The 14,136-nt window shown below is 37.2% G+C and overlaps 1 protein-coding gene across 2 annotated transcripts in view; it reads left to right on the forward strand.

Annotated features, from left to right (window-relative positions):
- Nucleotides 1-14,136, forward strand: part of plcd1a (phospholipase C, delta 1a) — a 19,860-nt gene that overhangs the window by 3,830 nt on the left and 1,894 nt on the right. For both annotated transcript variants that reach the window (XM_028004740.1, XM_028004739.1), the window contains exons 2-14: nucleotides 4,321-4,479; nucleotides 8,743-8,971; nucleotides 9,278-9,407; nucleotides 9,496-9,724; nucleotides 9,827-10,028; nucleotides 10,969-11,113; nucleotides 11,189-11,341; nucleotides 11,967-12,116; nucleotides 12,206-12,362; nucleotides 12,706-12,822; nucleotides 12,925-13,103; nucleotides 13,274-13,409; nucleotides 13,966-14,115. In XM_028004740.1, the coding sequence (XP_027860541.1) occupies nucleotides 4,321-4,479; nucleotides 8,743-8,971; nucleotides 9,278-9,407; nucleotides 9,496-9,724; nucleotides 9,827-10,028; nucleotides 10,969-11,113; nucleotides 11,189-11,341; nucleotides 11,967-12,116; nucleotides 12,206-12,362; nucleotides 12,706-12,822; nucleotides 12,925-13,103; nucleotides 13,274-13,409; nucleotides 13,966-14,115 (2,136 nt within the window). The remainder of the gene's footprint in view (nucleotides 1-4,320; nucleotides 4,480-8,742; nucleotides 8,972-9,277; nucleotides 9,408-9,495; nucleotides 9,725-9,826; nucleotides 10,029-10,968; nucleotides 11,114-11,188; nucleotides 11,342-11,966; nucleotides 12,117-12,205; nucleotides 12,363-12,705; nucleotides 12,823-12,924; nucleotides 13,104-13,273; nucleotides 13,410-13,965; nucleotides 14,116-14,136) is intronic.

The raw sequence follows: 14,136 nt of genomic DNA on the forward strand, positions 1-14,136 counted from the left end.
CAAAGAAGAGTGTCTGTGAAACCCCCGGCCCAGCAAATATCTATTTTTATTATTATTATTATTGATATACTTCATGAAATATATTTTTTATTTATTACTGATTTTCACATTAGAATTTTACAGAAGCCAGAATGCAGTTACTCAAATGTTACTTCTTTCTTGTTGAGGTTTTTAAACGGAAAAGAAGAAGAAGAAGGAAAACAAAATCAAATATAAGTCCATAGCCTTGATATTGAAACATTTTTCACTCATCTAATTGTCACTGGCATCCTGAGGTAAACTCATGAATATCCTGTGTTGTGGTGTGTGTGTGTGTGTGTTTACTATTTGAAGATGAGGATACCTTGTATTGTAATTTGAAGTTTTCATTCTGCTGGGAAAAGCCATATAAACACACCTGCACCAACACTGTAGTTGCTGGTATTGGGTCTGGAAAGTCAATTGTTAGTTCCTTTTCACCTAAGAAATAAAGAGAGTATATATTTGTCTCTGGTCACATTTTCTACTGTAAACTCCTCTTACTTACAAGGTTGTATCTAGTGCTGATATTCCTCTAATTCCTTCGGGTTTTGAAAATGTAATAAAAAAAACTCCCTTGCTTAAATATAGTTATCGGCTCTATTTCTAAACAAACTGGGTTGAAATACAAACAAAAGATTGAACTCGTAGCATCACTTTATTACTATGTTTACGAAAAATAATAATTAAAAAGAGATTTTTCTTTCCACTTCCACAAAGTTAACTTACAAATATTAAATTTCAATTTCAAGCAATTTTAAATCTTGCTAAAGTATTCATGCCCTTTGAGCTTTTCCACATTTGTCACGCTACAACCAGAACCTTCAATGCATGTTATGTAATTTTATGTGATAAACCCACACATGTGTACAATATGACTTGACAGAAAATGCAAATTTTTTCCCCATTACAAATTAAAAAAATTTCAGCTCTTTTTCTTCTTTTATGGCATATCTCTTCCAGCTTTTCTCATTCAGACTGTTGCTCTCCCTGTAGGTTTAGGGTTGTCCTGTTGGACACCATCGACCCAGTCTTAAGTCTTTGGTTGTCACTGAATTGGTTTTCTTACAGGATATACCTGATTTTAGTTCTATCCCTGATCCCATCAACTACTGTATGATCAGCTTCCTTGTCCTTTCTGTAGAAAAGCACTCACACACCATGCATTTTGCTTGTGGGCCAAAGCATATAATTTTGTCCTAACTGTTGGCTTTATCTACATGGCTCATTGAAAAAATAAAAATGTGAATTTTATGGGGTTTTTTTAAGGTTGATTTTTCCAAGATTGGAAGAAGCATGATTAACAGTTTTGTCAACCTATTTTCCCACCTAAACTATGAACCTCTGCAGTGATTTTGAAGTTACCTCCAGTTCTGTGATATGAATTGAAGGCAATTGCTTGTACTGGATTTACATTATTAGGAGGAAGAGGGCTGACAATTGTTTTTGTCACATTGTTCATATTTTCATAGTAGAAAGGTTGAAAAAAAAAAGATCTTTCCACTTCACAATTATGAACAACTTTGTGTTTTTATAATACAAGTAAAATATGATGGAAGTTTGCATATGTAACATTACATAATCTGAAAATGTTCAAGAGGATGATTATTTTTGTAAGGCACCGAAGGTAAAGAGTTTCTGATATGAATCAACACAGTTGCTTTTTTGATCATGCACTTATCTTAACCAATCTTACCAGGGAAAATGCAGGGTAAGAGTGAATACCTTCTCTTCAGGTAATTTGAGAAAATCAACTAGCCATATTATTTCCCAGTAATTCTAAGAAACATCATGCCCTAGCTTGTCTCACATGGTGTAAACAGTGGGTTACAGATTTGTCAAGCCTTCCATCTGAAATTCATTACTCAGCTTTAAAAGAAGCACTCATGACTTAGGGGGCGTTCCTTGGATTCTGGAATTATTTCTTATTTTCTTGGAATAATAAAACATGCCCCTATGTTGTCAACTGAAAAGCTAAACTAACTAGGTCGGCTGTTTGACGTGTATGTTCAAAAGAATTCCTTCAATGCCTCCGGCGAAACCATAAACCACGTAACGGAGCTCAGGGTAAAATCTGTGGGAAAAGGCCTGTCACGCAATCTCGCTGGCAATCTGATAAAGCTAAAACAGGTTTCAATTCCAATTCTATTTTGTAGAAACCATGGTAAAAACGTATTGTTTGAAGTTGTATTGCAGATCCCAGCACCACCCACAAAATACTAAGCATTCTCTACCCAGTATTAGTATGGCTTCACACAGAGGGTTTGGCTTGTGAATCACTCTCAGTCCTAATAGGAAGCTCTGCTACTGTTTTAGAACAAGCTGATATCTTTTGTATCCATTCAAGAGAGTCCATATAAAAATTCAAAGTTTATTATATTTAGCAGTTTGAGAAACAAGTAGCATCAAAAAAATTCAGTGATTAACTGTGATTAACCCTTTAACCCTCTGTGATTAACAGAAACTGCAGCTTGGTGCAATTCCAAATATTTTATTGATCTATTTTACAGTAGCATCAACTTAATATGTTTGCAGATTCAAGATGTAATTATTTGATGATAGGATGCTAAGAAAGTATGCTAAGAATGTTATGTTTTGCATGAACATAACATGCTAGTTCCGTTCGTGCAGAACATTCTACCCAGAGATCCCAGAGGAGGAGTTTTCTTTCTGTGTAGTTGTTTTGCTAGTATTTCTACTAGAACTAAAGGAAGCAATAAGGCTGTACTTCAGTGTCTGTGGAAGCAGTGGCCTGATGGGTGAATCAAGCAAATAATATGGTTCTTTCATAGAAATGGAACGTGGAAATTGCACTTAGTATTTTTTTTTATTTCAGAATAAGATGGAAAATGATGACTAGGAAAAATAAAAAAACTATTCTTATTGTTTCCATTTTACTAAAGCCACTCTTTAAGGGATGAAAATCTACCTTGTGTCTCTCTAAGTTAAATGATCTTTTACTTGCAGATTATTTTGTAAATTGCAACTTGCAACTTCCAAACCTCAAGTAAGTCCACCCACGTATTGATGTTTCTAAGCATAGTTTTACAAAATGAACCTCATACAAAATGAAACATACAAAATGAAATTGCACCTGAAGGAGAATTCTGAATATTTTATTGGGAAAACATAAAGAACATGATTAGGAACCAGTGACTTGAAAAAGAACGAATACCTCTTTTTCCGCACTTTGTTACTTAACAATCAAGCTTCAATGTGATAGACTACCAAAAACTTGCAACAGAAAGAAAAACTCAAACTGCAACAAGAAAAAAAAAACTGAAGGAAAGCTTTAAGAAGCCTGCTGTGAAACATGGTGGTGGCAGCACCACACTGTGGGCAATTCTGCAAGAAAACCTGTTAAAGGCTGCAAGGAACCAGACTCTGGAGGAGGTTCTCTTTTCAACAGAACAACAACCCAAAGTAAAACCAATGACTTGTGAATGAATTTAAATGAATTGCTTACAACTAGTAATTGTTGTAAGCAATTCGGCCACCGATTTGTTCGCCACCGATTTATCGGTGCCGATCTCCTTAATTTTGGGAGATCGGTGATTGGCCGATTTTTACATGTAAAGCCAATCTTATCCACCAATGTTATCAACCTCGGCAAAGTCTAAAGATCTACCACTGTGCTTTTCTTTTCTCCCATGAGAGAGGTTTGACTGACAAACCGGCTTACCAGGTCATGTCTGCACATTTACAGTTAACAACAGTCACCTCATTGTTGCCAATTCAGCAACTTTCTTGATATGTTGGCAACCATTTCAGAAAAAAAATGGTATTGGCTAAAATCAGAATCGGTAAGTTGGGCTTTTTAAAAGATTGGTAATCGTCGATCAGCCAGAAAACTGCAATCGGTGCACCCCTAGTTACAACAATGGACATTAAATTACTCTAGACCTAAATCAAATTGGGACTTTGAGATTTGAAAATCAATATTCACAGAGATTCTCCACTCAAGTCTGGTGGACCCTGACTGATTTTGTGGAAAGAAGAATGCACAAAACCTTTAACAAAACTTGTACTTCTTTTAGTCGTTTTTCCATACACGTTAAAGACACACATTGTGCTGAAAAACAGATAAATAAATAAAAAGCAATAAGCAAAAACAAGGTAGCCCCTCAAAAAACATTTAGTCACAGGATGTGTAAACCAGGAGGTTACCTCTAAACGGTGCTTTGCTAAAATTATTATCTTTCTTTTCCACTTCTCCAATTTACCTGTTCATTTTAGCTTTGTAATAATGTCCAAACATTCATAATAATTCTGATATTTCCTCTTTTGTTCCAAATTGTCTAGGTCTAAAAGATGATGATGACCTTCAGTTCCTGCTGGCCGGCACGAAACTCATCAAGATTCGCTCAAAATCCTGGCAGAAGAGCCGCTACTTTAGTCTGATGGAAGACTGTAGGACTATCTTGTACTCATCTAAGAAGCTTTTCAAAAAAGACCAAACCTGTGAGTTTCATATTTCTTTTATCATATGATTCATAAAAATGAGATAAGTCTTGCTAAAGAAAAATTACCTTGTGCAGTACATCTTGCTTCTTCATTGTTTGGACACCCCCCTGGCTTTTACTGTGTCAACTAAGAGCACTCCTTTCAGATCAAAACAAAAGCTTCTTGCTTCATAGTGTGCACACACACGCACCCATCCCTCAAATTCCTCAGGCGATTATGTGAGAAATGTTGGTAGTAGAATAAAAACAGCTCACACATTCATCATGGTTGGGGCAAGAGTCAGACTGGAAAAATCTAGTGTACATCCTGACTATGTGTGTGCCCATTTGAATTATTTTCCTTCTTCTGGTCCAGTGATCCACTGTCAGACTGAGAATCTTTCTCTGGGTCTTTGGTGACTCAGGTTTCCCTCCCACCCCAGTGACAGTAAGTGCTGCCAGGACTGATAACCTCTGTCCCAAACCCTGAGCTTAGAACAACAACAGAACCCGAAACTGGTCTTAAGGTGGTCAGTGTTTTGTTTTACGTCTCTACAGCATGTTTTATTGTTTTTGTGCCAGAAAGCCAAAGTGACAGCTCATCTCAAAAGTGTTGAGGTTTACTGGGCAAAAGACTGCGAGTGAAACAAATCCTGGTTTTAACCACATTTGAAAAGAGATGTTTAGAGACCAGTGTATGCGTACTTTTTAATTTTATCAGTTTAAAACCACAAAGTCAAGACTGTAAATCTGCATCGATGTTTAGTCTGAATTATGGAGAGAAATTATCTTGAATTATGTACAGCCATGGAATATTATCTTTTAAATTTCCTAGTATTTCAAAGACTTAGTATTATCATGGAAGATGAACACACCCACAGCATCACATTTCCACCACTGTGGTTAACAGCGTGTATCTGTTGTTTGCACATTCTACCTTTCTTTCATGCGAAACTAGTTTCGAGTGCTTTGACTTGTTGTTAGCATGTAATAGCTGTTATGAAGTCTCAGCAACTCAAACACATCTCTAACAGAGAAAACATTGGAGACCCATAAAATGTAATCTTCTTTTGTATTTAGTTCACTTCTAGTGGTGGCAGGATAAGATTGCTCTAACTGTAGATGTGAGGAAGTTTACCCAATTAGAGGCAAGTAACTATTTTTTGATTTCTGAAGCTCAACACACGTTTGCTTTACTTGAATATTTTCCATCTTTCCCATTTTAAAATTAAGGCTAAAACTGAGATCATTTTTTATTGCGTCATACCATAATTGTTGTTTTACTGTAAAACTGGAATCTTTCATTGAAAACTAAACATTATCAAATTAGCATGATTGTTTTAACCGCAATGACATGTTGAAACGTATCCAAGACGATATGTTAATTGTAAAAAATGCAGCATTAAAATCTAGCAGAAAAAGTACGCATTGAGCTAGATAAGAACTTAGCAACTAAGCGTAGTTAAATTTGCTAAGAAAGAACATTTCTCTCTCATAACTTAACCACCCTTGGAAAAAAAATTAAACAGTATTAAAATTAACACATCTTTCTTTGCGGGAACACAATATAGCAGTAACCTATTTGCTCCACTTCTGACTAGTACTAGTAGTTGTTTATTGTGGTCATTTCCTGACTTATGAAGATTAACACACACATGCTTTGCTTGAATAGCAGCCTCTCTTATCTTACCCATTTTGAAGATTAGCTAAAACAAATTGGCCTCCTTGTCATGTCACATTTATACCCCATAGAAACAGGGAGTCATAAATTTCTACTTAAAATTTTCTAGAGAATCATCAGTATCTTAGCTGCTAAGTACAAATATAATTCCATTAAGTGCTGCAGCGACATGGATGGATCTACACATCTACTGCTTTCTTTCATTTTCTGAATGAATGCTTTCGCATTGAGAAGAAGTCCCTGAACAAGTTTAGATGAAATCAAAAGCAGATATTTTTGTCTGGTAGTCATGACAGCATAGAGTGAAAAATGCGGGAGATGCAGATTTACGTATTAAACACCAGTTACTGTCAATCACTTAAACTAGTTCTTTGCTCATGAAAAAAAATATTTCATTAAGTTGAATTTCTTTTGTCATACAAATAATTAACCTCATTTATCTCTCTGTAAAAACTTGGAAGATTCTTAATTTCTTTATTCATCCAGCAGACCCCACAAATTTACTTTTAAGTTGTAGAGTGTTTTGTCTTGCTGTTTGTTAAAAAATTACACCAAACGAGAAATCTGCTCCAGCTGTATTTGTTTGCAAAAGTCTGTTCAGGTAAGTACTGTAAGCATGTGTACTTATCTTTCAGTGTTCAATTCTATAAACAATATTGGCCAGTCATCTAATACTAGCACTGTAGCTGAACTTTTCTTTGTTTTTATCACAAGGTCAGTAGTTTCTCTTTAGTGTGATTACATCATGTGTGTTGGTACCTGCTCTTCTGTAAATTAAGCTGCTCAACAAAGGATCTGTCTTCCAGTGTATGGGCGGAAAAAGGCTGCATGTGTAGAGACCTTCAGTCATATTGTCTGAGACACACTGATGATAAATCAGCATAACAAAACCCCCCTATTACTATTTTTATGTTACCATGTTTGCTAGTTGGACAAAGCAATAAGCCATGTCATCAATCAACTGCATCACAATAATTAAAGGACTTTATTATGTGTTTAGAAAGTATCCTATTCTCTTATTTATTTATTTTTTTGTAGAGAAGGACAATCGCTCACTTATTATGGCTCTTGAAATTTGATATTTCTTAATTATTTAATTAAACAAGCCTGAACAAGGACCCATGTTGATATTTTTTCACCACCCAAAACACAAATAACATTAAGGGAGGTAAAAAAAAAATGCTGAAAGATTATTTCGAGAGAACCAAATTATGACACTTCAACGCAATAATGTATTTTAATGTGATCTTTACCAGACAAGTGATAAGTATGACGTGTGATATATCTGGAGCAGTTATTACTATTATGCTTGTTACTTTGAATACTCTTGTACGTTTTATACTCATCTTTACCAGATGTCCTCTGTCATCCTCTGTCCACTTACATTTTGTCTCCCAACAAAGATGCAAACACTCAATGTTGTTGTTTTCATATTGTTTTTGCTTCTGAACATCAAGTGAACCTCTCCCTTAGATGATCATTTTATTCTCCTCTTTTTATAAGCTGTTGTGGTGCAAGGAAAACCTTATTTAATCAATTATTAATAAAGCGGGAAAAGCATTACTGTAAATTTGATCTAATTTTTCCTCTATAATACTGGAAGTATGATCAAGTATCAAGTCTGCATTAGTTCCAACATAACCCAGCGTAGAAATACAAGAGAAGAAAGAGGGCGAAATCAAGAGCAGTGAGAAAGAAAACAGTTTGTCTCTCTTTTAATGACAGCAGATGTCATGGGGTCATGACGTCTGCTGTTGCTTGCTACTGGAAGTAATAAATCTGACTTTTCTGTTAGCAGAAACAGGCAGGCCCATGGCCCTGAACTGGACAATCATTTTGTACTTCTTCAGAATGGTCAGATTGCCAGTCCGCCCCTGCCTGAAGACTCAGGAATGCCAATTGCGTGTGATAAGGTTGTTGTGTTTAAATCTAAACCGTCCAGCAATATTTTGAAAGGTCTTAGAGGAAAGGAGTTCTGTGACGTGAAAGGTCTAATCTATGTGTTTGTGTGCAACACGTTACCCACCTCTACACTCTCAAACACTTCTGTTAAGCACCATTGTATCTTTTTGCATCATTTCTATTCTCACTCACTCTCACTTTTCTTTTAATTTGCTTGGTATCAACCATTTCCACATTGAGGTGGGCTCAGACTTCTTGGAAGCATGTGACTTTTCTCAAACACTTATGTAAGAGGCCACCAAAGGCAGCTCCCTCATAAACAAGAGTTATCTTGTGGATAAGATACAAAAACAGTCTTTGTTGTAACCAAAGAGAAAAGTAGTATTTCACAGCAAGATAATGACAGGAGGAAGGACTGTGCATTAGGTGATAAGAATGCCTGATGGGTACTAAATGCTTAAGACCAGATCTTAAATTACAAATAAAGCTATCGCTGTCAGACAACTTTGGAATGATTTATTTTTTAAGAAGTCCAAAATCCTTTGTAAATAATTTTACGTCAGTTTTAGATCCCAAACGCTGTCTTAAACTTGCTGTAAGTTTAAAAGTTCAAATGAAGTTGGCTTATAATTAATTAACATAGCCATGTTGTCATTTCTAAATCCAGGTACTAACAAATGTCCTGCTTTCTCCACACAGTCCTCATTGATGACATTGAATCTGTGCGCAAGGGCCGCCAGACCGAAGGACTCAAAAAATACACGGACTCCTCCGAGGAACAGATGTGCTTCTCTATCATGTTTAAGGGTCACAACAAGTGCCTCGACTTCATGGCGGACTCTAAAGAGGAGGCCGATCGGTGGGTCGCCAGCCTGCAGAAGCTCATCAACCATGTGGACAACCTCAACAAGAAGCAGAAGAGTGAACAGTATCCTTAATGTGATTTGATTTCAATTTTGTTTGATTTATTTCATACATACACCATCTGGTTTGTTAATTTAGTTTGTTTAGAATGTTGTTTTGTGCACAGGGACATATAAAAGCACATATGGTTGGTGAATTTTGTCACAACCAGTAAGTTCAGTTGTGCATTTATTTACGTATTTTTGTGTGTGTTATACATTGTACAAGGGTGCATCAGTTGAGATTTGGGCTCTAACATGGTGCTCTGTACAGTTATTTTTTGCAGTTTTGTTCTTCTGTTGTAAACTAAATCCTTACATCTGAGTTCCAGTTGGTTTATCAGCTGCATGCGAAAAGTAGACAAGAACAACGACAACAAGTTAACCCTGAAAGAGCTGAAGCATTTACTGCGACACGTCAACATTGAGGTGGACGACACCTATGCAGAGGAAATATTTAAGGTGTGGCACTCTCAAATTTCTTTTCTTTTTGAGTAAAACCAAATCAATAAAGTTAGCAGTTTATTGAAGTCCCAATGTGCTTATGCAGAAATGTGACACGTCAAATTCGGGTACCCTGGAAGACTTGGAGATCGAGGAATTTTATAACCACTTGACAAAGCGGGAGGAGATAAATGTGATCTATGCAAAGTATGCTGAAACACAGGGTGAAATGAGCGCCGGGAACCTGCTGAATTTCCTACTGAATGAGCAGAGGGAGCAAGCGACTATGGAGAGTGCGCTCAAGCTGATTGAGAAATATGAATTGGACGAAGCAGGTTGGTAAACTTGGAGCGGGACTGTTAGTTTTCAAAAGTTCAATTTTCACCGGATTTGCCTTGCTTCATGGGCTATTCGACTTATTGTGCTCATCCTCACAGCAAAACAGAAGAAGCACATGACTAAGGATGGCTTTATAATGTACCTCAACCATGAAGATGGATCCATCTTCAACCCAGCTCACTCACTGGTGTATCAGGACATGAGTCAGCCCCTCAATCATTACTTCATCTCCTCCTCACACAACACCTACCTGATGGAGGACCAACTCAAAGGACCCAGCAGCACAGAGGGCTATGTAAAGTAAGCATTTCAATACTGTTTGTTTTTAGACGAAAATTAGAAAACGCCCTCGGTTTTAATCTGCTGTCTGGATTTTTCAGGCCTGACATTTCATGAGTCTGTCCAACAATTATCTACTTTGCTTAATGCGCAATTCAATGAAATCTTTACCTATATCTTTTTGTTCTCAGTGAGTTAAAGATTTTGGACAAGTCTCTGTCTCGTTTTCAAAAAAAGCCGTTCTACTGAGTTAGCGCTTTTCAGAGTGCCCAACGATTTGTTGTTGTACAGAGATGAAGAGGGACCTTGATCCTTGTCTCTGTGGATCATTCAGTGTAACTTGGGTCAATTAAAATGTGGGGCGAACATAAATAAAATTTCTGTCGTAAACTCAAACCTTAAAGCATGTCCAGTTGCTCTTAAGCATAGAGTTTGGCTGGTGTTTGGCTTAGCCATATTATTTCTACTTTATCTGCTTTCCCTACTACACTGACGATGTTCAGATTTTTATTACATATGAAACCCAGAGTTTGCTGGAAGTTTTAGTTCATGTTTGAAACCTTGTCAGATAAGTTTGTTCAATTGAATGAGGAGCAAATGAAATTTGTTTAACATATTACATGGTCCTCCAGACTGATAAAAACATGACTATACTTTCTGCACAGGTTTACCTCAGTATTATATTCTGGGGCTGGTTCTTGAGTGTAATTTATTATTTGATCCAAATGACAGAAGTGCTGCTTATATCCAACCTTTACTAATGAAGGAAACTGAGAGCTATTAAATACACTGCTGACATAAGAACGATTAATCATAGTCATAAATCCTTGCATACCTTAATAAAACTTGATTATTCGCTGATTAGTATGGACTCCCCACATATGTCTAGTTGTTGTTTCAGTTAAAAGGAAACTGATCAAATGGATGGAAAAGGTAGTTTCACTCACTCCTCTTCTTGCAGCGCATTGATGAAGAGTTGCCGTTGTGTGGAGCTGGACTGTTGGGACGGGCCAAATGGAGAGCCTGTAATTTATCATGGCTACACTCTAACATCAAAAGTCCTTTTCAAAGACGTCATCAGAGCCATCAAAGACTATGCCTTCAAGGTAAATAAAATGTTTATTTTGCCTCTAGGAGAATAAAAAGCTTTGAATGTTGATGGTTGATCTTTTGCTACCCAGACATCTCAGTACCCTGTGATTCTGTCCCTGGAGAACCACTGCACGGTGGAACAACAAAAGCTCATGGCCCATCACTTAATCAACATCCTGGGTTCTGCTTTGGTCACAAAGCCTTTGGGTGACACCATGCCCACCAACCTCCCCTCACCAGAGGTATGTAACCATAAACATACTCAGGTTAGGTTTAATTCAGTGTGAATCCTTACTATAAATATTCTTTATAATTAAGAACTGCTCTGCCAGGTTTTTCTCTTTCCAGGTTACTTGAGTGTTAAAAACTAAGGGGAAATGAATGAAACTAATCTGATTAAACTACAAAAATCTTACCCAAGTTGGAGTGAAATAGACAATTGTTCTTGTGGTCTTCTAGCCATAAGATCTAAATGGTTTGGAACTCCAGAGGGAACATTGTTGGTTATTTTTCCAAATATATGAAGCTGGACAAACTTGACTGAATGAAGACTTTGCTACTTTGATGCTTAACAAATTCCCCACATTTTCTCCTAAAGATATTACAGAAAATGTGATTTATAGGAGTTACTGAACACAAATTTAATCTCAAAGTGTGGGGTGGAGGCAAAATAATATTTATTGGATGCCTGTGGCACTGTTAGCCTTAGAGGATTGTTTTACAACACTGGAATGAGTTAGCAAAACCACATGCTCTTTGCTGTACAAAATTAAGAAATATGTTTCCTTGTTTGCCTTGGGATCCTTCATGACAGATTTTAATAATTGTGCAACAAAACATTGAAGCATATTTTGTGTTTGTGTTTAGGAGCTGAAAGGCAAGTTCCTTGTCAAGGGCAAACGGCTGAACAAACTGGATGCCGTGTTCTCCAACAACAACACTGTTGAAGAAGAAACGGTGTCTGAGGAGGATGAGGCTGCGGATTGCAAGGAGAACAGTCAAAAAGCAAAGTCAAAGGTGAGCCACGTGATTTGTACCTGTTTATAAAATCTAAAACATAAAAGAAAATGAAGAACTGGTTTGACTAGTCATCCATTTTCTTTCAGAAATCAAAGATCAAACTCGCCACAGAACTGTCAGATATTGTTATCTATTGTAAGAGTGTCCATTTCGGTGGGTTTGAACATGCCAGAGACAACCAGAGCTTCTATGAAATGTCATCTTTGAAGGAGAGCAAAGCTTTGCAACTGGCTGATACTTCAGGTAAATTAAGAAACTATCAGTGGTTGTGAGAACTGTAAAAAAACTCCAGCAATCTAAAGATTTGCCCACTATACAGAAAAACTAGAATAAGGTTAACAACAGAATATGGTACCTACTCAAAAATTTAACTATAACACTATATTAGAAGATATGTAGTCATTCTGTTCTCACAGTCTGTGATTAAATCAGATCAAACTGTCAGCTATGATTGCTACAATTAATCAGATCATTCTTGATACAAGATAAAGATTAATTTGTAATCTAAAGTCAGATTTTCTGAGAGAGTGTCACCTCAGACAGCTGCCGGCATTAAACAAGTGTTTATGTTTATGTTCTCCTACAGCCACTGCATTCATTCATCACAACATGGACAAACTCACCAGGATCTACCCAGCTGGCTCTAGGACGGACTCCTCCAACTACAACCCTGTTCCTCTGTGGAACGTTGGCTGCCAGATCGGTATTCTTCCTAAAATTCAGTCTAGAATATAATAGAAAATTCTTAGCCTACTGAATAATGAGCAGTGCTTTACTCTGATCCTTTATCTGGCTTTTGTTTTAGTGGCGCTGAACTTCCAAACTCACACTAAAGAGATGCAATTTAATCAGGGCCGGTTTCGGCCAAACGGATTTTGCGGATACATCTTGAAGCCCGAATTCCAGAGAAGCCTGTCGTCTCAGTTCAATCCCCAATCTCTTACCAATGGGCCATGGCTACAGAAGAAGATCCTCCATGTCATGGTGAGAGTTAACCCCAAAAATGTTGCTCCTGGTTTATCTGGTTTAACTATGTTGTAAATTGGTCTCTCTAAATTCTCCTTAGGTGTGTGTGTGTGTGCATGATTGTTTGTCCTGTCTGTAGTAATGACTTGATGATTTTATTCTAAATATTTTGTCTCTTAACACAACAGGTGATCTCAGCTCAGCAATTGCCTAAAGTGAACAAGGACAAAGAGAAGTCCATTGTTGACCCTCTGGTGAAAGTGGAAATTCAGGGGGTCGCAGCAGATAACGCCAAGAAGATGACGAACCACATCGAAAACAATGGTGACCGTAACCCACAGATGTGAACATGCACATCTCAGTGGATTAGAGTTTCATTGAAAAATTACTTTTTCTGTTAATAAATGATTCACAAGCACTTTGCTACCACACTTTTATCCCTGGGCTACACAGTGGCACAGTTTGTAGCATTGTTCCCTTGCAGCAAGAAGGTCCTAGATTCAAATCCTGGCCCGGGGTCTTTCTGCATTTAGTTTGCATGTTATTCTTCCACTAATCTTTCCATTAATGTGATTAATACAGCACCCTTTAACAGCCAGTTTACTTGTCCATGACTTTGTGTCACACCCTCATTGAGGAGGGTGTCAATGACTAAGTCTTCCTCTTGACTTAATCAAGAGGAAGATCAAGTCAAGAATCATAAAATATACCTAAAATAACAATTACGCCTAAATATCTTCGCTTAACATTTTTTGTAGATGATGGATTGATAATTTCTAAAATAAGTCTTTCAATGATATTCTAATGGATTCCAGCATGCATTTATGCATGCGTCACAATAAACGAGTGTGCTGCTGACCTAAAGATCTGCTCCTTGCAGGGTTCAACCCCATGTGGAATGAGAAATTTGAGTTTCCTATCAGCGTTCCCGAGCTGGCCTTGTTGCGGTTTGTGGTGGAGGACTACGACACAGCATCCCAGAATGATCACATTGGGCAGTACTGTCTGCCGCTCACCAGCGTTCAGAACGGTAGGAAACTACAGCAATATA

The sequence above is a fragment of the Xiphophorus couchianus genome, chromosome 21, assembly GCF_001444195.1.
Source record: "Xiphophorus couchianus chromosome 21, X_couchianus-1.0, whole genome shotgun sequence".
Taxonomy (NCBI): Eukaryota; Metazoa; Chordata; class Actinopteri; order Cyprinodontiformes; family Poeciliidae; genus Xiphophorus; species Xiphophorus couchianus.